This window comes from Sturnira hondurensis, unplaced genomic scaffold (assembly GCF_014824575.4).
Source record: "Sturnira hondurensis isolate 20B ecotype Veracruz unplaced genomic scaffold, ASM1482457v3 Scaffold0014745, whole genome shotgun sequence".
NCBI lineage: Eukaryota > Metazoa > Chordata > Mammalia > Chiroptera > Phyllostomidae > Sturnira > Sturnira hondurensis.
Window position 1 is genome coordinate 3,346,614 of NW_028087376.1, and position 24,415 is coordinate 3,371,028.

Genomic DNA, 24,415 nt, shown 5'->3' on the forward strand with positions numbered 1-24,415 from the left:
AACATAAGGAAAGAGAATGGGACAGCTACTTGCACTGAGGCCTGTGCTCACTGCTTTGTTAATTATTGAGATAACTGTATTCATCACAGAGTTATATGTAATAGGGAAAATTGAAAACAATCTGAATATTTGACAATAGAGCACTGAAATATTGGCATATGGCCAATCCTTTCAAAGTGATGTCCTCCATAAATATTTGTTGACATAGGTAAATGTTTATGATACAGTGTGAAGCAAATCAAGGCCAAACACCCGCCGTGTCTCAGAATCCCCTATAGACATGTGCCAGGGGACACATGTCTAGAATGTTTAGTTATGGCTCTGGACCACAGACAACTGAAATGTCCATTAACATCACCATGGGCAAATTGTGGTACAGTTACACATGGAATACTACATAGCACTAAAAACAAAAACCCTATAACTATATTCGACATGAGGGATTTTGCAAGGATAATGTGAAATTTTTTTTAAAAAGTACAAACGTATACATGTAGTATGATTCCATGTGTATAAAGGTCAAGCTGAGGAAAATTTAATTGTATTCCTTAAAGTGATAAACTACAAGCAAAAGCAAGGCACTACATACCATTAAAGTGGGTGCCTCTGAGGAATGAGGGTGGGGGAAGGTCATGGGAGGGCAGAGATACCTAAACAGCTTTGGCACTGTCCTGGGTCATTGTTTTTTTTTAAAGCGGTAGTGCCTTTATAGTATTAGTTAAATTGTACCTTTATCCCCTAATTTTAGTTCCATAATTTAAAATGTTTTAACATAAAATAAAGACCAAGGGAAAACAAGTACAATACAAACCTAAATTCTCCAGTGTGATCTCAAGTTTACAAATTTTTGCATGTAGGGGGTGTAGGGGTGGGGTGTGGAGGGGTGCGGGAGTGGATCAACAGTGGTTTTCTCTGAGCGGCAAAATGTAAAGAAATCATATTGTCTTCCTTGAACATTTTGTATTTTCAGTGTTCTACAATTAACAAGAATTACTTGGATAATAAGAATAAACGCAGAACTACCAATTTCCCAGCTCGGGCTCCTCATTTTACATCTCTGCATGGAGTCACTTTGAGGAAGAGAAACAGGGAGGGAGGGACGGCCACACAAGTAGAATCAATAAAAGGAACCACCACACAGTTGGTCATTCGTGCCAGCAATAAGGCCTTGGGGGTCTCAGCTGAGGGAAACCAGTTGATACGTCCCAGACCATCCAGAGCTCAGTCACCTCTGCCTGCTCTCTCTCTCTCTCTCTCTCAAGGCCTGGAAAATGAGCCAGCAGCTAAGTGAGAAGTAAGAAGTTATTGTGATCCAATAACAACTGTCACTTAAACACATTCTTGTCATAACATCTCATTGGGGCATTACATGTATTAAACTAATCTTAACATTCATAAAAATTCTATCAAGTGGGGATATATGCATATTTTACACTGAACTTTACACCTTATTTTACGCTGATATTCCAGGGCTTAACAAAGGTGGAATGACTTGCCCAGACATCTGAATCCAAAGTCAGCGACTTTTATACCCCACCACAATTTATCTTTATTCATGCACACGCTGTAAAAGTTTTCTCATCTGTTTTCATCTAGGGCAACATACCTTTGGAATATCAAAGTAATTTCCTTTTTCCAGACTCCTAAGCACAGGCACTGCACCAGAGGGAGACCATAGATCACCTTCTCATTATTATTAACCTGTTAATTGTTGAATGTTAACTATCCTATACCCACCTACCTAAAAGAAGTATCTATCTTTTTATACAATCCCAAAAATTCCCCCACACCCCACCTTTGCTTTCTCCCTCCTCCATAACCTTTCACCAATGGATTTCAGGTAACCCACTTATATCTTCTCGTTTGATTGTAATGTATAAAGTAAGGTGCAAAACTGCCATTTTCCAAAGTATTTTCTCAACCTGTTAAGATTTTCCTTCCCAGCAATTGTCCTCAGTTTGGCTCTAACAAACTCACAACAATTCTCTACGGATTTGAATGTTTCTTACATTGACATTTTATACTCACAACAATCATGTGAAATAGCTCAGAGAAGCTGTATGATTGGCCCAAGGAAACACGGCTAGTAAGAAGCTACAATCTTTTATGTTAACTTGTTTCTTTTTTCTGTGTCTTCATATACATCTAGTTATTACAGTTAGGAGTGAACAGTCAGATGCAATCCAAAACTAGCTTTCTCATTCCACCCCCCTTCTTTTTTTTTGCAAGAGGTAAGATTAAGACAGAAGAGTAAGGTTTAAGATTCTGTGGGCATTTTGGTTGTAACTGGTGATTTGCCTATCAACCTCAGTTCCCAGTTTCCCAGGGTTCTCCTTTCTTTTTTTCTCTGCCCTAAGGGAGTTAACCTTTCAACTGCTTTAAAGTAGTGTACATTCCAAGATCATCTCCAAGTTGCCAGAGAGAACGCTTCCAGCCTATCTCAAGCAGTCTCCCCACCCCTTGAGTGTTTCAGTGTTAAAGCTGCTAATATCAAAGCTCCCTGGAGTGAATGCTTTCTCAACCCTATCTTGGAAGGTGGGCCATTTCTTTGGCAGAAGGGAGAGGGCAGTGGAATTTCCTCTGAGAAAGGACAGTTATGCAAAATGCGAGGAGGAGGAGGAGGAGGAGGTGGAGGAGGAGGGGGAGAAAACCGAGAAGGGAGCTGGTGAGTCAGAGGAGAAAAGCTGCACGGCTGGGCTAGTGGTGAGCCTCTCTAAAGCCCCAGTATTAACAAGGTAAGAATGGTTTTCTCTGTATCCACCCCTAGAGCAGGGCTTTTATCCCAGGGCTAATGGAGCTCAGCATCAGGTAACCCGGGGCAGCTAAGCTGGGACTGCAATGACAGTGGGGATGGAGGTGTGCTGATTCACAATAACTTGGAGAATCTTCCTGAGAAAGCATAAGTTGCCTGCCAGTAGCTCCTCCAACCTAACACTGCCCCATCCCTAAAAAAGCTGAAGGAGCCTAGAATGCCAGGGCTGTTCTTTTGTATATTTTGTAGCCAGTCCCCTACCGCATCTTGTTCAGATCCTGGCTTCAGAGCTCAAGTTCTACTTCCCTCAGCTTCTTCTCTGTGCAGGTGCTTGGGCATGAAAGACCATCAATGCAGAGAGCTGCAGGTTTTCTCTAACTTAGGTGAAGTGCGGTGTGATAATTGAACACCCTGGGACCTGGGACCCAGGAGACCTGGGTTCTGATTCTGGCATGGCTCTTTTCACCATTAAGTCAATTAATTAAAGTTCGGTGTACTTATTTTAAAAAAATGGGAGTGTGGATCATCACTGTCCTGTACAACTGTACCTTGGAGATACTGTGGGTTTGTTTCCAGACCATATCAGTGAAGAGCATCTCACAATAAAGCGAGTCATTTTTTTACTGGTGGAGGTCTTGCCTTCAATTTGTAAAAAATGCAGTATCTATGAAACACAATAAAGCGAAGAGCAATAAAATGAGGTATGCCTGTATATCTAACCGATTGTTGTCCTAGATGCCAGAGCTCTCAGAGTTGTGGAGCACTATTCAGATGAAAAGTAAGACTAAGTTATGAGGCCAGCACAGCAGACATGGTAAAAGAGACACCTACCTTACATAGTCTTGGACAAGCCTGGAACTTCCAACTGGAATTGAAATATACTTTTTTATGTGCAAAATAATATCTGACCTCTGCCTTCTTCACACACATCAGTGAGGACACTTTAAACAGTAAAAATGCTTTACAAATGTTTATTCATTCATTCATTCAATATGTGTTTCTTGAGCACCTAATATGTGCCAGGCACTGTCAGTGGCATTAGAGACAAAGCAACACTGAGGACACAGGTCCCATCCTCCTGGTGCTTTCAGTCTAGTTACAGTTTGTTACCATATGGACACCTGTTGCCCGGGTGGAGATAAGCACCTGGGTGTTGGTTTCCTTCCCCCAGCTCTGCTCTATTTGTTCTCTCTATTCTCTATCTGAACATATCTTCTGCCACCTATAATTTCAGGTTGTAGAGGCATAATCTCAGCAGAGAATCTAAGTTAGCAATGTGTCAGTGGCCAAAATGCAGGGCTCTCAAATCGATGTCCATCTGTTTTTTCCTCAGTTTCTTCATTTTGTTTCTAAAAGGCTACACTGTACCTTTTGGATGGACATCTATAACTCAGCCCTCTGTAATCAGGCTGCTCAATGAGGTCCGCAAACTACGGCCCCTGGGCCACCCCAATGTCAATATCCTAAAGTTCTCATGACTCTTCAATGACAGGCCTGTCCTTTGTGTGCCAAGATGATACCACCTGCCCATCACTGGGGCAACATATCTTTACATTATTTGGGGGGTGGACGTGATGGGATGTGCGGAGGGTTTCTTTCCCTTCTTTTTTCATTTTACCAACAGAGCTGGTTACAGCAAGGAAAGTAATCTGAGTCATGTGTTGCTCTGCAATGGGCCTTTTTAAAAAGATTTTATTTATTTACTTTTGAGAGAGAGAAAGGGAGGAAGAAAGAGAGGGAGAGAAACATCTGGGGACCTGGCCTACAACCCAGGCATGTGCCCTGACTGGGAATCAAACCGGTGACCCTTTCTTTGGTTCATAGGCTGGCACTCAGTTCACCGAGCCATCCCGGCCAGGGCTGCGATGGGGCTTTTATTTCTAACTGATAAATGTTTCTTAAAATAATGTTCATTTCTCCCAGTTTTAATTAATACATGCTCAGTGTGGAAACTTTTTTCTTTTTGGAGTAAGGTTAGCTGTGCCATATTGCAGCAAAACTCTGACTTATTAATATCTTGTTCCATGCAAATGAGACATTATAGGTTCTGTGCTCAATAATCAACAGAGTCACCTGAATATTAGTCAATGATATTAAAGAGACATTCATGTACATTTTAGAAAAAGACAAGTTTCAGTTTCTGATGCAACTCATTTAGTTACTTGCTTTCTAACAGTAACTATGCCTCTTCCCACAGTCAACCATTCACTCATCCAACAAGTGTCTGATGAGCCCTAATCACGTATCAGTCTTATGTACCTGTAAATAACATGAGACACAGCATTTACTCTTAAATTATAACGGCCAGTGGGAGAGACATTCATCTACAGCTGTCTACTATGCAGTGAGAGATGGATGCTAATGGCAAGTTTGGGCACACCTAAGTCTCACGGGAAAGCAGATAGCTTTCAGGGAGAAAGCTGAAATGTAGGCAGAATCTTGAGGGACTAGTGGTCTTGTGAATGTCTCAGGGCTTCTAAATAACTGGGCAAGTTGGAAAGAACGGGATGTGAAGTCTGGACCCTGAGCCATCAAAAAGGAGCGGGGAGGTGGCAGGAGATGAAAGATTAAATCATCAAGGACCCTGGGTACAAGACTTGGGGATTCAGAGTTAATATTGTATGTGTTGGAAAGTGTGGGGGAGGAAAAATAATTTTCCTTCTACCCTTTTAAGTTCTGGCTAAACTAATAATCAAAGTAATATGAGGCCTTGGCTGGGTAGTTCAGTTGGTTAGAGTGCTGTTCCAACATGCCAAGGATGTGGGTTCTATCCCTGGTCAGGGCACATACAAGAATCAACCAATGAATGCATAAATAAGTGAAACAACAAATTGATCTGTCTCAAATCAATCAATACAATTTTTTAAAAAAATTAACATGAGACAAATTAACAGAAGAAAATGACCAAATTTTCATATGGGGGGTATCCAGAAGAGTATGAGGCCTGAGGACTGATTGGGCAGTTAAGGCTTATATGCCATCGTGAGCTAAGGAAAAGGGAACAGCAGGGGGTTCAGGTTAGGACTTCAAAGGGGAGGAAGTAAATTCACATAAAGATAGAAAAGCTAACATTTTGTAAATAAATATTTGCTGGGTCATTTTGGGGTGGCAAACTCTGCTTCCCTCAAAAGTTACGCAAGGATTTTCAGGAAGGGAATGACAGACTTGTGCTTTCAAAAGGTAGTTTTTTGGCAACAATGAATGAGGAGGAGGAGAGCTAAGAGACAGAAGAGGCTGCTTACTGTGGAAGCTGGGAAACCAGGCTAGAGATGAGCAGATTCAGGGTTCCTGCAACAGGGAGGGTGGCACGCAAGCATGCAATTGAACAGCCAGAAAAGAACCTTCAGGAAGGTGGACTAGAGACTCTGAGATGGAATCAGGTCACAGACTCCCCCAAATGCTTGTCAGCCCCAAGGACCACAGAGGAGGTAAGCACAGAACAACCAGGGAAAGGTGTTGGTTAGTTTAGAAGAGACAGTCATAAAAGCCTCGGGTTTCCTTTTCTTCAGGGAGCCATGTCACCTTGCTTCTCCCAGGGTTTCAGGAAGGTTCATCTTTACCACTGATTACAGTGCCTGCAGAAATGAGCTTTGCCCAAGACACACCTTAAAGTATCCCTAGCTGTTCTGGCCATCCTGTCATGGGTTGCCTAGATGCAGCATATGTCTAGATTCCAGTGACAAGAGATGGGATTCACTATACAAAAGCATACTTTCTTTCTGCCCAAGGAAAGTGTCCAGGGAAATTAAAAGCAAAGAAGTCAGGGTTTCCATGGGAATTCCTGAGAATCATGGACAACTCAAGCCCGAGGACAACTGGGGACAGAATTAGAGACCCAGCTCCAGCCCCGGGAGAGATGGGGCAAGAGGCCAGGTGCTACTGGCCTGCAAGGAGGGCTCAAAGCCATGAGCCCACACAGGGCACTAAGTTGGCCCAAAGCCAGGATAAGGAGAGGGAAGGAATAACTTTGCAAAGTTTGTTTATGTTAGCTTTTTCCTGAGTTGATTTTAGACCCTGCTTATAAAATTCTATCCCAGTTTCCTTACAATTGTGCACAGGTCAATTCTTCTTTATGTTCCCCTCTCTCTTGCTCCATTGTTTCCTTCCTGTCTTTGTTCCAAACTTATCCTCATGCTCACACTGCCTTTGGAGAAGATCTCTTGCTAAAGTCTTTGTGGTGTGGGGTAGGGGACATGGGGGTAAGGAGGAAGAGGGTGGGCCATTATCAATAATGGCCTAGTTTCTGATCATTTCCTCTTGGGCTCAAGTTTAAACGAACTAGGCACACACCTTAGCTGTTCCCATACTAACCTAAAGGGCCAAGACAGGAGCTACGACTCATTGACATTTTCCTCACATATAGCAAAGCACATTTCAGACACCAAGGAGAGATGATCCTCATTGGATCCTTTTGGCACACAGGGAGGAAATGCATTGTTGTAATGAATGGAAGAGAGGGGTTTCTGTGCCACAGCTACAGGGGGCTTGGCCTAGGTCATCACACACTTCCTGGAAGGTTTAGGGGACTTCCATGGGAAGCCCATGAACTGGCAAAGAATGTTCTACTTCTTTAGGAAGCAAGCAGTAAACTCCAAGCATCACATCTGTGGCTGCCCAATTCCTTCTTTAAACTCCACTCCCTAGAATTGCTGGAGCTGTAGACACAGAGAATGGTTTATGACCAGAGTGAAGGCTTTACGAACAATAGATATCAAAGGTACATATCAAACCATGAGTACATATGTCCATACTCACAGTTTATGACCAGTATGAAGGTTATACAAGCAAAAGATAATAAAGGCACATATGTCTATACTCTTTGACTTAGCGATTCTACTTCTGGGTAATAAACATGAACATAAAAGTCATTATTAAAGTTTTTGAAATGGTAAAAGGCCAGAAATAACCCAAAAGCCCATCAATGAGGAAACTGGTTGAATAAATTATGGCATACCCACACAATAGAATTCTATTGTAGTGGTAAAAAGGAACAAGGAAACATTTTAGGGAAGGCCACTGAAAGCTTTCCAAGACATATTGTTATGTTAAAAAAGCAAGGTGTGGCACACGTGGATTACCTTCTGCTGTTTGCATTAAGAGGAGGGGGAATTTAGAACACATGTACATTTGAATTTTCTTGTTCTGCAAAAAGCAGCTGAAAGGACACATACAAAACATCAAGTTGCTACCTCGGAGCAAGTTTAGAGATGGGCAGATAGAGGACGGGTGTTAGAAGTAGACTTCTCACTGACAGTGATGACAAAAAGACCGTCCAAGAAATAAATATTAGCTGTCAGTAAATAAAGAAGATGTTACTGATTCAGAAGATGATAAAAACTGTAGGTGTTCTTTCCCTCAGAATGATGCTATGACCCGTCTCAAAAGGTATGTCATGACCCCTGTTTACAAATAGCTCTAGTTTTCTAATTTATGACTTTAGGCCTCCTCCACAGACACACTGTTTGTCACGGGATGTCCCCTCACCTATCATGTGACATGTTAAAGACCTGGAGTGTGACAGGCGAGGTTATGGGCTGACAGGTACTCCCCTTTATTTCTTTTCTGCATGTAGAATCTGAGAAAGCCTTCTTTCAAATTCTGAGTTTGTGCATTTAATACCCATAATAATGATACTTTTTTTGTACATTGTTTTTGCTTATTTCATTGTTTTTTAAATTTTCTAATTATAGTTAATATTCAATACTATTTTATTTTAGTTTCAGGTATAAAGCATAGTGCTTAGACATTTATATAATTTATGAAGTGGTCCTCCAATATATAATACTTTTTAAAACAATTTGAACCAGTGACTATCACCTATTAAGAGCTTTTTAAAAAACTGGTAAGACCTGTCACCAGGAAAATAGCAAACTCTAAATCCAGCTCCAGTTACTATCTAGAAATATAGCTTCTCTTCTTTATTAAAGCTTGAAGGAAGAACTTCTGGGTTATATCTTGACATGCAAATTAGCACCTTGCTACTATTAATATTTTACCCTTTGTGAAACAGCTATTTTATGTCTTAATAGTTATTTATGTCAGAAAGTCACCCTGAAAGATACAGAGCCATCTTAACACCTTAAAGAGGGTTAAGATTCCCCCTTGGAATAAGATCCCAGCGTGGCACTGAGACCCGTGGTCTCTCCATAGAGAGTGAGCCCTGATGGGGCAGGAGTAAGCTCAGGACACCACCAGTCTGCATGAGCATTAGAGCAAACTGCTAAGTGAAGTTCATTTCTCTAAATACCTCACATCTAACAACTAGCAAATCAATCTAATATACTCATTCTGTTGGACAAAGATACTCCTGACACCTACCACAACATTTTTTAATAATAAACCTTAAACTCTAGATGAGATGGCATTCCCTGGGGTTGTAGAGTACACACCTGCCCCACCACACGGGGCAGCCCTGAGCAGGTTGTGTCCAGGGGTCAAGCACTGGCCCCAGCAGCAGCACGGTCGCTGACGGGCCAGTGTCACTACTGCAGCTCTCAGGTTGGCTTGCCACACTTTATAGAGTTGGCTGTTAAGGAAACGATTCAACCGAAACAGTTTCAGGTAACTTATTACCTACACATGTGAGGTCAGCACTGGGTCAGCTCCTCATATCCCTAGTCCCACGGGATGAGACCAAATCAGGGGGGAACCACATGATTTGTGGCGATAGCTCCAAACTAAAGCCAAGCAGCTTTATAGAGCGCAGCCACAACATTAGGGGACTGGAAGTCCTGTGTTTAATCTTCCTTAAAGGAAGACAGTGTGCGGATTTCAAGATGAGAGGGTGGGTGATGGCCTCCTGGCAGTTCCTCCTAAGCCACCTCATCTTCCTTCGTTTCAGAAGGAATCACAGAGCTTTCTACCAAAACTTGGGCCAGAATGCAGTTGAGCTTTGCCTCGCGGCCTGTGTGAAGACATCACCAGGGTGCCAGGATGGGGTTGTTCCCCTACACTGATGAAATATGGCTGAGTTCAGACATTTTGGTAACTCAATGGACAAGAGAGACCAGGAGGGAGGAAGTAAAGAGCCTAAAACAAATAGAACTTATTGCCAAAGGGACAGGAATTGATTCTCAGGAGGATCTGTGCAATTGCTTGCAAGAAGACTCCAGCTCTCCGCATTGCTCATTGGTGGGGGTCAGGGAGAAGGTGGCTTTAGCTAGAAAGGGGATAGAAGACAGACACCAAAAACGACAGCCTTTCACAGCCCCTCTGCTTGTTCCTTAAAGGTCTTAAAGTATCATCAAGATGATACTGCCCAAAACAATGCCACTGCTGTTGTTCCTGGTCTCCCAGATAGCCATCTGCCTCATATTCACCCATTTTTACCGCTACAATTTCAACTCCACATCTAGGAGGGAGGGGCTCAAGACCACGCACGTCTTGGTCCTGTCTTCCTGGCGCTCTGGCTCTTCTTTAGTGGGGCAGCTTTTTGGGCAGCACCCAGATGTCTTCTACCTTATGGAGCCTTCCTGGCACATCTGGACGACCTTCACAGAAAGCACACCATGGAGGCTGCATATGGCAGTCCGGGATTTGATACGCGCCATCTTTCTGTGTGACATGAGTGTCTTTGACGCCTACCTGGAACCTGGTCCCAGAAAACAATCCAGCCTCTTCCAGTGGGAAACCAGCCGGGCCTTGTGTTCCCCGCCCGCCTGCGACATCCTCCCTCGGGACACGATCATACCCCGTGCTCACTGCAAGCTCCTGTGCAGTAAGCAGCCCTTTGAGGTGGTAGAGAAGGCCTGTCGCAACTACAGCCATGTGGTGGTCAAGGAGGTGCGCTTCTTCAACCTGCAGGTGCTCTACCCACTGCTGAGGGACCCTTCCCTCAATCTGTACATTTTGCACCTGGTCCGGGACCCCCGAGCAGTGTTCCGTTCCCGAGAACAAACCAGGGAGGATCTCAAGATTGACAGCAAAATTGTGATGGGGCAGGAGTGGCAGGAACTCAAGGAGGATGACCGCCCCTACCACGTGTTGCAGGTCATCTGCCAAAGCCAGCTGGAGATCTATAAGGCTGTGCAGACTTTGCCCAAAGCCCTCAAGCAGCGCTACCTGCTCTTGCGCTATGAGGACTTAGTCCGGGACCCCCTGGCCCAGACTGCTCGAATGTATGAATATGCAGGGTTGAAATTCTTGCCCCACCTCCGGACCTGGGTGCATAACATCACTCGAGGCAAGGGCATGGGTAATAATGCCTTCTTTACAGATTCCAGGGATGCCCTCAAAACCTCACAGGCCTGGCGCTGGTCCTTGCCTTACGGAAAGGTTCCTCGGATTCAGAAAGTCTGTGGTGACAGCATGAAGTTGTTTGGCTACCGCCTGGTCAGATCAGAGCAAGAGCAGAGGAACCTGTCACTGGATCTGCTGTCTGCCTGGAACCCCGCTGGGCAGTTCTATGAAGAGGATTAGGAGGCTCAGTCTCCACTCGGCACCAGCCTCAGCCACGTTAACTGAAGGCTGCTTCTCAACCTTAATCACCCCTATTTTGCCATGTATAATGAGCTCCCATATATAATGCACACCCACATTTTTGTGTGCATTACACACGGGATTATTAGATCCATTATTAGACCCATGGTATGTAATCATTATACCCATGTATAATGTGCATCCTTATTTTTCCCTCAAAAATTTGGGGAAAAAGTGTGCATTATACACAGCAAGATATGGTATGTCTCTGCCTGCATATACATGAGCACAAGTCGTGTCCACACATGCTCAAATGCTCAAGCTGAGACATCTCTGTAGCTCTACTCAGGTCTAGAAGAGAGACTCAGTAACCTTGTGTGAGCAGCACATTCCACCAGTAAAAAGGGAGCGCTGCCACCTCCTCTTCTTGGTCTTCCTACCGGTGCATACGTCCAGGCTTCACGGCCTGGGGTCCTATTTGGCATGACACTGTACCAGTGCATTAATTTCTCTGTCCATGTATTGCCCAGTGGGAAAGGGAAGAGAGAGGAAAAATCAGGGAAGTGGGTCTTTCAGCACAGATCCCACTAGTACATTCCACAGGGATGTGAACTCTGAGCCCTGGGAGCTCCCAGTGGATTAAAAAAGGGAAAGGGGACCAGGGTTGGATAGTTACCCATAAGTTTGGCCATCACAGTCACCCATTATCACAAATAGGAAACAAAATCTCTGTATAACAGAGCAAACTCTTAAGTTCATGGGGTAGCTGGGCCTGATTTATACGTCACTTCTCCTCACTGTTTTCTTACTACATGGAAGATTTTGACCTGTGAAGCTGCTGTTAAGGTTAAAGTTCCAAAATAAGATTGTGTTTGGAATGTCCCCTTTGTGTGTTCTAATTTTCTTAACAGTAAATGCTCATTGTTAGAGGGCCCTAACCTAAGAACATAATCATCTTCATATATATCTTTTTCTTTTGGTATTATCTGACACCCACACATGGAAAAATTACCAAGACAATGTTCAGTGTCAGATAACAAAGTCTAACCTGATCAACACTAATTGATACATTGTCCTCTTAAGAAGTTATAGAAAGTAGATAACTAGCAACTAAGCCCTTTCTTGTATGAGGCATAAATTGTAATATTACCATACACATCAATCTAGGGTCTGGGCAAAGAATTCGTGTTTGACCTCAGTCCTGGTGCTATTTAGCTCTTCCTGGTCACCTCTCCTAACAAGAAGGGATGTTTCTCCCAGTCTTTGCAACATTCCCCAAATCTAGTTGTGTATTACCATCAGTTAAACATTTATTTTGCCATGGCTTACCTTAGATTTGCTGGAATAGGAATCTCCCAGGGCAAGGGATGGGGAACATACACAGCAAGTGATCCAGGTGACTCTTCCGCGGCCAGCCTGGCAACAGTACAGGCTGCCCTGGACAGCAGCACTGTCGGCCTTCTTGCTCCAAGACAGGTGACTGTCCATGACACGCCAAGTATGTATACCACCACTCCTGACACTGGTGCTGTCCTGAGGCTGGAAGGAACAGGAAGAAGGTCTGTATCTGTCTGGAATTCCATGGTCCTCTGAGTCCTAACTTTTTAAATCGTTCATTTTGCCCAAACCTGGGAGATAAGGTCATTTCATCTTTCCTTGCGTTCCCAATCCCCTCACATCATAAAGCTCCTTGAATGTCAGGTGGCGTCTCTCCCCCTCTCCTCTGTCAAGTAGCTTTTGGGCTTATCACCACCAAAGACACTTTGCCAGCTGGGTCTTTAAAGTCAACTTATATGGGGCTTTAAAGGAGTGAATTTATTCTAACATCTAATCCCAAGCCACTCTAGACACTCCTCAAGAGCCTAGGATCTCCCAGGCAAATGTTCTTGCCTCTACAAACATAAGACAGTATAGCATAAGATCACACTCTATCACCTCTTTAAAAATCCAGTGTTGAGAGATACTTCGTGAGCAACGGAACAGTCTCCTGGCCATGCGTTCTGGTGGCTGACACTGGATTCAGTGATGAGAGTGGCAGTACACGCGCCATGGGATATGGGGAGTCCAGGGAGCTGAGAACCTGTGACGAGCACAGAAGATGGTCTTCTAGGAAACAGCCTTTCTAATTTGGAGACATCTGTTCCGTCCCCAAATCCCAGCAACAGAGAAGGCATCCACTTGTCTCCTCAGCCTAGTAAGCTACAGGGAGCCTGAGGATGTTCGAACATAGATGAGGGATGAATCTAATAGGAATTTCTCAGGGCTAGTATTTAGATTTGGGGAACAAGGTCTCTTGTGTCTACATCAAGCATAATGGCTTCAACTGCCTCATTTCAGGACAGAAATTCATGGCTTAAAAAAAAATTATACTGGGTAACTACCCTAAGCTCTCCACTTTGGGGAGAGAAAGGTGTCAAACATTGTAAACAGTTTTTTTTGGAGGGTGAGAAAGATAGTTTTGAAACAAAGGGGCTTTGACTGTAATTTACTGTTACTATGTGGCTTCATTTTCTATATGAGAGCAATTGCTAAGATTTTAGTAAATGTTAATCAAAACTATTTTTTTAAACTTATGAATAGTAGTAATGGAGAGACATGGGAAGGTTGAATCAACTTTTGTTATTTTTGTGCAAAAGTCTGCCATTATTTTGTCTATAACATGTATCTCAGAAAATGGTTTGTAATTTACTATGTGATTTAAACCCAAGCTAAATTAAATTAATTTTACTGACTATGTACATTATCATGACTTCTATTAAATTACTTTCACAGACTAGCAAAGCAAAATTAAAAATGAATATATGTGAGTGACATAGGCCAATTAACAATAAATATCTGATAGTCATTAGCTGGGGATCCCCAACACCCTGGGATTTCTGCAGAGGGCTATACCCCTCTTCTGCATAAAATGTTCCTGGTCAAAAGGAACTAAAAAAAAAGTTCCTGGTCATTCAGAGAAAGGTTATTTTTAAAATAGAGTATTGAGGAAAAAGTAATTACAAATAACCAGAGTAAAGAGACTTGAGTACAGCATTTCAGTTACAGGGTTTCTTCATTCAGTTCATACATTTAATGGACATTTACTGCTTGCCGAGGAATGTCTGAGGTGCTATGGATACGGCAGCAAACAGGCAAAGCCCTTCCTTCCACGCAGCTCACATTTTGGTCAGGCTGTTTCTCCCACCTGGAGCACCCTATTCTGTCCCACCCCAACTTCTCCGGCTTGTTTTTGGGGTCCCTCAGTTCTCCACCAAAGCACCTCCTCTGGGAGTTTTCCCGGTTTTATCCTTAAGCCTCTACTGAGTGTCACATACACAGGCTTTCCACTGTCGTAAAATCATCACACTCTAATAAAACCCGCAATTTACATATTTTAGCTCTTTGAGGGCAGACACTATCTTATTCACTCTGGTCTAACCAAGGCCTAGCACAGCTCCTAGCGCACTCAATAAATAACGATCTCGTCTGCATTTTCATAAAGGGCTCATTCTTTATGTAATACTTAGATAAAAGGCCAATCACAGAATCTTCTATTCTGAGAAACACAGTGACATTTAAGATTCAAATAAGAAAGAGCTGACATTTAAAAGTTTCCTGTTTGAGAGAAAGGAGAGAAGCTGAATCTTTAAGCTGACAGCTCAGAAGTGCTGAGTCAAGTGGGGTGGCAGGTGGAAAGGGGGGAATGAAGCGGAGATTGGAGAATTAGATTGACTAGTATTTCTAATAGTGATATTACTGTGGCAAGAGAAAATTGCGTTGGTTTTCTGAGGAGCTGCATATGTTCGTAGGGAACAGCATGTGAACTCACTAAGTGCCACCTGGAAGCATTTGGCAAATATTTGCTTACTGATTGCCTTCCAATTGGCTTTTAGCCAAATCTCCAAGCAGAGGGTTTCTGGCTTGTTTTTTATTGCCTCTCCACCATCATATTGGCCAAGTATAGTTAAAGGAGTGGCCTAGGAGAATAGAGTCATCTTTGGTTCTTTCTTGTCTTTCACTGTCCACATCCTATTCATCAGCAAAGCCTGTCAGCTTGACTTCCAAAATACACCCCGAATCAGACCACCTCTCTCCGTCTCCAATGAATGTTACAGTGTGCAGCCAAACCAACCTCAAATGTCACCTGAATTACTGACAGAGCCTCCTAGTGGCTTTCTTGTCTCTTCATGCCCTTCAGAGTTCACCTTCCATTTACTAACCACAGTGACCTACCTAAAGGGTAAATTAGATGTCAATTCTTTGCCTACAATCCTCTAGTAAACAGCCCAGGTAACTGTAAATTGAAGGATGGAGCCCCCAAATGGTAAATTTGTATCGTGCAATAATATTCAGCAATAAAAAGAAATGAACTACTGACTCCTCCAACATGAATGCCTCTCAGAAGCGTTAGGATAAAAGTTTTACAGGAAAGAGTTTATACTGTATGGTTTTCTTTTATATACATTTCCAGGACAGGAAAAACTAATATGGTGGGGGAAAAATCGTAACAGTAGTTACCTCTGGGGGACAGGAAGTGGTGGTGATTGACTGGGAAGAGACATGAGGGAACGTTGTTGGGGGAAGGGGGATGCAAATGTTTTGTATCCTGATAGGAGTGTGGGTTGCCTAGGTGCATGAATTTTTCAGAACTCAGTGATCATGCACTTGAGAGTTCCATATTTCATTGTATATAAATTTTATCCCAAAATTTTAAAAACTGCAAACAAATACTAAATTCTACTTTGTAAGTTACATAAATGTCTAACTACTGCCCCTGTACACACATGGCACATATGCTGGAAAATTTCAAAGTTACTGATGCATATAACTTCCTCTGCAACGCATCCAAAACACAGCAGAGTGAACAACACATGGGTGGATAGATATAAACAATATAACAAAATGTTAATGGTAGAATACTGGAAAGGAGAAAATGAGTATCCACTCTGAAAATCTTTCAATTTTCTTGTTTAAAATTTTTCATACTAATTTCAGGGAGGAAATAAAAACCTCTATGGCCACCACACTTCTGGAATGATAGTGTGAGGAGCCCATCTGACACGTTCCCCACTGAAAGAAACACTTAACTAAAGAAAATTATGAAAACCAACCATTTGCAGTCCCTGGATATTGTCCTTTGAGCATACAGCATCTGAAGAAACACGCATCCGAGAACATTCAGCAGACCTTGATCAGAACAGAGTCTGCAGCATGTGAACCACCGCCTGACGCCATCTCTTCCCAACTCTGTGGGAAGGAAGTTCTGCTCCAGGCAGGGTGGCCAAGAAGACAGGGCTCCCTCTCCCCTTAGCTCCCAGTTTAGGATGATGCTTTTACCCTAGGAGTGGCCAGCATATCAGCTCTTTCTCATGCAGCGGACAGGACTGGGACTTCCATCCGAAACCCACTTCCCACCTGTAGCGCAGGAGCTTTACCTAGGCACAGAGAGCTGAGGACGTTGGGCCCCAAGGCCTCTACCCTAGCTCACTCGTAGGTTCTGTGCCAGGAAGGGCAAACTGAAAAATTAGGGGTCACCATCACATCCAGTGCCCTCCCTGTGGAGCAAGGCAAGGGTGTCATTTCAGAAAAAGTAGACTATAATCCCTGTTCTAGGGGGTGGGGAGGGGGAAGAGGGGAAGAGAGGAGAGAGAAAAAGAAAATGTGGTAAAGATTACAATATGGAAAGCCAGTGTCATTTGAACTTTAAAAAAAATTAAATAGACTTTATTGATTATGCTATTATAGTTGTTCCAATTTTCACCCTTTGCCTCCTTCTTCCTGGTACCCCTCTTCCCTCCAGCAGTCCTCCCCCTTACTTCATGTCCAGGGGTTATGCATGTAAGTTCTTTGGCTTCTCCATTTCTTATACTATTTTTAACATCCCCCTGTCTATTTTGTACCAACCAATTTATGCTTCTTTTAAAAAATATTTTACTTATTTATTTTTAGAGAGAGGAGAAAACAGGGAGAAAGAGAGGGAATGAAACATTGATGTGTGAGAGATACATCTATTGGCATGTGCCCCAACTGAGAATGGAACCAGCAACCTTTTGGTTTGCAGACCGGCACTCAATCCACTGAGCCACGCCAGTTGGGGCCAATTTATGCTTCTTAATCCCTGCACCTTTTCCTCCACTGTCTCCCTTCCCCCTCCCAGTTGATAACCCTCCAAATGATTTCCATATCTGACTATTCCTGTTCTGCTTGTTTGCTTAGTTTGTTTTTTAGATTCAGTTGCTGATAGTTGTGCATTTGTGGCCATTTTAATGGTTACAGTTTTGATCTTCTTTTTCTTAGATAAGTCCCTTTAACATTTCATATAATAATGGCTTGGTGATGATGAACTCCTGGAACTTGACCTTGTCTGAGAAGCACTTTATCTGTCCTTCCATTCTAAATGATAGCTTTGCTGGATAGAGCAGTCTTGGATGTAGGCCTTTGGATTTTATGACTTGGAATACTTCTTTCCAGCCCCTTCTTGCCTGTAAGGTCTCTTTTCAGAGATCAGCTGACGGTCTGATGGGAACTCCTTTGTAGGTGACTGTCCCCTTATCTCTCGCTGCTTCTAGAATTCTCTTTTTAATTTTAATCTTGGCTAATGTAATTATGATGTGCCTTGGTGTGTTCCTTCTTGGGTCCAACTTCTTTGGGACTCTCTGAGCTTCCTGGATTTCCTGGAAGTCTATGTCCTTTGCCAGACTGGGGAAGTTCTCCTTTATTATTTGTTCAAATAAGTTTTCCACTCGTGGCTGTTTCTTTTCCCCTTCTGGTACCCCTATAATCCGGATGTTGGAGCATATAAAGATGTCCTGGAGGTTCCTAAGCCTCTCCTCATTTTTTTGAATTCTTGTTTCTTCACATTTTTCTGTTTGGTCATTTTTTTCTTCCCCTGGTCCACTCCCTTCATTTGAGGGAGGAATTTTCCTTTCCATCAGTATTGGTTTCCTGTGCATTTCCCTTCATTTCAATTAGTTTAGCCTTCATTTGTCCCTCTAATTTGTGACTAAAATCGACCAGTTCTGTGAGCATCCTGATCACCAGTATTTTGAACTGTGCATCTGATAGGTTGGCTATTTCTTGGTCGCTTAGAGTTATTGGCTCCGGGACTTTGAGTTCTTCTTGAGCCATATTTTGGTCTGTTTGCACCTGTTACATATGAGGAGCAGAGCCCTAGGTGTTCACCAGGGCACGGCAACTCAGTCGCTGGGTTATCATGCTGTACGTGGGGGCAGGGTCAGAGAGGGGCAATAACAGTCCCCTCTGTCGATTCCCACCGCTGGGGCCTGCGTGGTCTGTCTCACTGCTCGCTCCTTCACTGGTTTATCTGTGCACAAATGTGTGCTCACGGTCAGCCTGCCGCCTTGCACCCTTACTGGGTCCACCTGTTGCTACCCCACACCTGGGTTCCTCCCACGGCTGCCTGCGCACCTGGGTCAGGAAATCTTTCCTGCCCGACCCCCACTACACTGCTGGCTCCGCCCCTCTTACCAGTCCAGTTGAATGGTTCGTTGTTGTCGGACTTCCATATAGTTCAATTTTCTGTGTTTTGGCTGCGTTTTTGTTACTGAAACTTTGTTGACTTTTAACTTGGTTGGAACCTATGCACCCCGATGTTCATAGCAGCACAATTTACGATAGCCAAGAGTTGGAAGCAACCTAGATGCCCATCAGTCAATGTCTGGATCAAAAAGCTATGGTACATTACACAATGGAATTCTATGCCGCAGAAAGGAAGAAGGAACTCCTACCCTTTGCAACATCATGGATGGAACTGGAAAGCATTATGCTGAGCAAAATAAGGCAGGCAGTGAAAGACAAATACCATATGATATCACCGTTAACAGGAATCTAAACAACGAAACAAACAAGCAAGCAAAATATGACCAATGACACTCAAATACGGAACAGGCTGACAGGGTCCTGAGGGGAGAGGGGAGAGAATCATAGGGGAAAAGGGGATGGACTCACATGAACAAGTATAAAGGACACATGGACAATAACTAAGGTGGGGGCCGGAAATGGGAGGGAGGTGGGGAGCACTGTGGGGGGGCAGTGCTGGGAATATAAGACAGAAAACTGTACTTGACCAATAATTAAATAAAAATTAAAATTAAAAAAAATAAAAAAATAAACTTGGTTGGGAGAGGAGGCACAGTGTTTTCACCTACACCTCCATCTTGGTGGAAGTCCAGATTTTTTTTCTTTTTAATATATTTTATTGATTATGCCATTACAGTTGTTCTATTCCCCCCTTCATTCCCCTCCACCCTGCACACCCCTCCCCCACGATTCCCCCCTCTTTAGTTTATGACCACGTGTCTCAAGTTCTTTAGATTCTATATTTCCCCTACTATTCTTGCCCTCCCCCCTATTTTTTTCCTACCGTCTATGCTACTTATTTTCTGTATCTTCTCCACCCTCCTTTTCCTGCCACTCCCCTGTTGTTAACCCTCCATGTGTTCTTCATCTCTATGGTTCTGCTCCTGACCTAGCTGTCCTCTTGGTTTGCTTTTGTTTTAGGTGTGGTTGTTAATAACTGTGAGTTTGCTGTTCTTTCACTGTTCCTATTTTTTATCTTCTTTTTCTTAGATAAGTCCCTTTAACATTTCATATAATAAGGGCTTGGTGATGATGAACTCCTTGAACTTGACCTTATCTGAGAAGCACTTTATCTGTCCTTCCATTCTAAATGAAAGTTTTGCTGGATAAAGCAATCTTGGCTGTAGGTCTTTGGATTTCATGACTTGGAATACTTCTTTCCAGCCCCTTCTTGCCTGTAAGGTCTCTTTTGAGAAATCCGCTGACAGTCTGATGGGTACTCCTTTGTAGGTGACTGTCCCCTTATCTCTTGCTGCTTCTAGGATTCTCTCCTTCATTTTAGTCTTGGCTAATGTAATGATGATGTGCCTTGGTGTGTTCCTTCTTGGGTCCAACTTCTTTGGGACTGAGCTTCCTGGATTTCCTGGAAGTCTATGTCCTTTGCCAGACTGGGGAAGTTCTCCTTTATTATTTGTTCAAATAAGTTTTCCACTCGTGGCTATTCCTCTTCCCCTTCTGGTACCCCTATAATTCGGATGTTGGAGCATTTAAAGATGTCCTGGAGGTTCCTAAGCCTCTCCTCATTTTTTTGAATTCTTGTTTCTTCACATTTTTCTGTTTGGTCATTTCTTCCTTCCTTCTGGTCCACTCTCTTGATTTGAGTCCCAGTTTCCTTTCCATCACTATTGGTTTCCTGTGCATTTCCCTTCATTTCAATTAGTTTAGCCTTCATATCTTCCTCTCATTTGTGGCTAAAATCGACCAGTTCTGTGAGCATCCTGATCACCCATGTCTTGAATTGTGCATCTGAGAGGTTCGCTATTTCCTGGTCGCTTAGAGTTATCAGCTCTGGGGCTTTGAGTTCTTCTTGAGCCATATTTTGGACTGTTCGTGCCTGTCATGTATGAGGAGCAGAGCCCTAGGTGTTCACCAGGGCCGGGCCACTCAGGTGCTGGGTTGTGACGCTGTATGTGGGGGCGGGGCCAAAGGAAAGCAATGGCAGGCCCCCTCTGCAGCCTCCCGCCCCCACCGCTGGCCACGTAGTCTGTCCCACTGTGCATGAATGTGCCACTGTGGTCAGCCCACCGCTGGGTTCACCCGCTGGGGCCTGCGCGGTCCATCTCACTGCTCACTCCTTTGCTGGTTTATCTGCTTGCGAATGTGTGACCGCAGCTAGCCTGCCACCCCGAGCCCTCACTGGGTCAGCCCAACTCGGAGCTGCCTGGGCGCCTGGGATCGGGAGCTCTTTCTTGCCTGTCCCTGCTCTGCTGCTGGCTCCGCCCCTCTTACCAGTCCCAGTTGAATGGTTCGTTGTTGTCGGACTTCCGTATCGTTCAATTTTCTGGCCTTTGGCTGCGTCTTTGTTCTCTAAACCTTTGTTGTATTCAAACTTGGTTGTGGGAGAAGGCACAGTGTTTCCACCTATGCCTCCATCTTGGCGGAAGTCCTCTGGATTTTTCTTTATTTCTCTTAATACAATCTTCATTTCTTCCTGGGTCTTTTTTTATGGTATTAAAATATCCAGTGATTTCTTTTGAGCACCGTGATAACCAGTGTTTGGAACCGTGCCTCTGATATGTTGCTTATACCCATTTCACTTAGTTCTTTTCCTGCAATTTTGTTCTGTTCTTTCATTTGGGCCATTTTTTGTCTCCTCAGTTTGGTAGCCTCCTTGTGTTTGTTTCCATGTATCAGGTAGAGCTGCTTTGACTCCCTGTCTTAGTAGCATGGCCTATTCTAGAAAAGGCACCTGTAAATTGTGTAGGGCTGAGACTTAGGTCATCACTAGGGCAAGGCAACCACTTTACCACTTTGTGGCTCTGTGTTGAAGGGTTGGAAGGAGGGCTTGGACAGGGGACAATGCTGCTGCCTAGCTTCTGGAGGTTTGCTCAGCATTCACCCTGTTTCCAGTCACTTTATTTTCTTCCCATATGCAACTGGTGCCCTTCCAGCTCTTGCCCTGGTACCAAATACCAGAGAGGGTGCGTCTGCATAAGTTCTAAATCCCTGTGAACCCTTTAAGAGGCATCTACTGAAAATCTGGCAGTTTCTTCCACTGCCCCAATCCCCACTGGTTTTTACAGCCAGAAGTTATAGGGATTTATCTTCCTGGCACTGGAACCCTAGGCTGTGTGGTCTGGCCTGTGACTAGGATCCCTCACTCCTGAGGTAACCCTCCTGATTTTTATCCACCACAAATGAATGTGGGACCACCCGTTCTGCCATCTCTCTGTGTCACACTACATCTTTGTGCCTCTGTGCCTCTCTCCATGTCTCTACCCCTCCTACCCATCTGGATGAAATGTGGCTTCATTAAGTCCTTGGTTGTTGGTCCTGGCTGGTGTGGCTCAGGGGACTGAGTGCCAGCTTGCAAACCAAAAGGCTGCTGGTTTGATTTCCAGTCAGGGCATATGTCTGGATTTTGCGCCAGGTCCCCAGTAGGGGGCACATGAGAGGCAACCACACATTGATATTTCTCTCCCTCTCTTCCTCACTTCACTTCCTGTCTCTCTAAAGATCAATAAAATCTTTAAAAAATAAAATAAATAAATCTTTGGTTGTTGGATGGAATTCCATACAGCTCAATTTTCTGACAGTTCTCAGTGATATTTATTTTGAGGTCTAGTTGTAATTTTTTCTGTAGTTGTGTAAGGAAGAAGAACATGTTTGCCTATGTGTACATCTTAATCAGAGGTCCTCCTGTTTGAATTCTTTTACAATTCTTCATAACACCTTTCAGTGCCTGAAACTGTCTTAGTTATTTGTTTGCATGTTTGTTTTCTGTCTCCCCTACTACTAGATGTTTCTGTCTTGTTTGTCCTCATCGAAAATGCTCAATGAATATGTGATGCAAATCCCACATCAACATGATAAATCCAAAACGAAAGCACGGGCAAACGGTCTGAAACCTTCCAACCACTCCTCCAATTTCTCATTAGCACAAGTAGTATTCCCATCTCCTAGTCTAGTCTGCATTACCTGGGCACTTATTAAAATTACAAACTTTTAGGCCACACCTCCATAGAGTCATCTGTCTCTGCTTTTTATCTACATGCCTGCCTGCCTTGAGAAACAAATATTTTTAAAAGGGTAAAAATAAAGTCTGTGTGACAGTCTGAGTAGTGCTTCTGTGCATCAAACTAGACACTAGACAGTAGGATTGTTGACTATACAGGAGAAACTGGAATGAACCTATCGTAACTTTTCATGGGGAGAGTTCAAGTTGTTAGTTGCATTTGCTTTTCTCCTTCCCAGAGGTAGGGGAGAGTCACTGGGCTTTCATAACTGCTACAGACAAGAATCAAAAGGCTCAGATAATCTACGTGCTAGAAATGCCTTCAGATTTTACTTGTTTCCCTCTTATAACTTATTTCCAAAATATCAATATATCACCTTCCGTGAACTCTTCACTATTCAAAGCATTTTCTATAAGCATCATCAGCCTTACCTTGAAGTTTGTTGGGAAATGCAAGATTTCAGACCCCATTCCAGAGCTATGGAATCAGAATTTGCAATTTCACATGACCCCCAGGTGATGTGTACAGTTTAAGAAACACCACAGCAATTTCTGGACATACTGAACCAGTGTCTACTATCGCCAAAAACATGTTATCTACCGTTAGCGCTTACCTGCCAAAATGGACCGAGAGAATGAGGAGAAATGATGAACCGTTTTCCCAAATGGTCATTGTAGAATTCGTGGACCTGTGTGTTAGGGAAAAGAGGTTCGAAGGATGACACTTGAAAGTAGTTCCAAAGCTTTGAATATGGTTTGGTTTTTAGATAACATGAAGATATTTTAAATTTTGTTAGGTGTTACAGTAGTGTTGTAGAAAAATGAAGACAGGAAGGAAGGAAGGAAGGAACAGAGAGAGGAAGAAAGGAAAGTTCCTTTCTGTTAATGTTATATCATACTAAAGTATTTGTGGGTGAATTCACATGCCATCTTGGATTTACTTTAAAATGCACCAGAAAAAAAAGTGGAGGAATGAAAGAAGTCGGTGAAATGGTGATAATTTTTGGAAATGAGTGAATTGAGATGGAATTGAGATTATTATATACTCTCCCTACTTTTGTATATGTTTGAAAGTTTTATAATAAAAACAAAGTTTTTTAAAAAGTAGTCTCAAGACTGATAACTACTAGTCTTACCAAGAGGCACTTGTGGTGGGAAAGTATAGTCAGAAATGTTGTGTATCTGCCCCAAAGTGAAGGCTGAATGGAAATAGGCAAGAAGTAAGGTTTATGGTCCAGAACCCTTGGGTACATTCCTTCACTCAATCCAGCACCTTAACTAAGTGACAGACTATAGCGACATCAATCATGGGATAAACTGGTATTGTATGCCTCCTGGTGGAATGTATGGGGAAGAACACACATCACTCCTGAAAATGTTTAACTCAACCTAATCATGAGTCAGCAAACACTGGGACATTCTATCGGACAACAGGCCTGAACTCTAAATTATCCCTATCATGAAAGGCAAAAATATATATATATATTTTTTAAAGTTTAAGAATAATATATTCTTAAAGAATAATATAAAGTTTAAGAATATATATATTCTTAAAGTTTCTAATTGTTCTAATAATGGCTTTTTTCCAGCCTTTCTTTTTTGAATCTAGGTCCAATCAAAGTCCATCCATTGCATTTAGATGTCGTATCTCTTTAGTCATCTTTAATTTAAAGCAATATGCCTGTTAATCAGTGCGCTAGATATTTCTGAAA

At 43.0% G+C, this 24,415-nt stretch overlaps 1 protein-coding gene and 1 long non-coding RNA gene across 2 annotated transcripts; one reads left to right on the forward strand and one right to left on the reverse strand.

Moving 5' to 3' along the window:
- The first annotated feature begins 2,412 nt into the window (after positions 1–2,412).
- On the forward strand, positions 2,413–12,052 carry CHST4 (carbohydrate sulfotransferase 4). Its single transcript, XM_037063690.1, has 2 exons — positions 2,413–2,735; positions 9,982–12,052. The coding sequence occupies exon 2, from the start codon at positions 10,001–10,003 to the stop codon at positions 11,168–11,170; it is 1,170 nt and encodes a 389-aa protein (XP_036919585.1). The 5' UTR covers positions 2,413–2,735; positions 9,982–10,000; the 3' UTR covers positions 11,171–12,052.
- Positions 12,053–12,622: 570 nt separating this feature from the next.
- Positions 12,623–23,722, reverse strand: LOC118999244 (uncharacterized). The gene is made up of 3 exons (XR_005069068.1): positions 23,318–23,722; positions 13,106–13,250; positions 12,623–12,709 (listed from the first exon to the last, which is right to left on the reverse strand). It is a non-coding gene; the product is annotated as an uncharacterized LOC118999244 (long non-coding RNA).
- Positions 23,723–24,415: the final 693 nt, after the last annotated feature.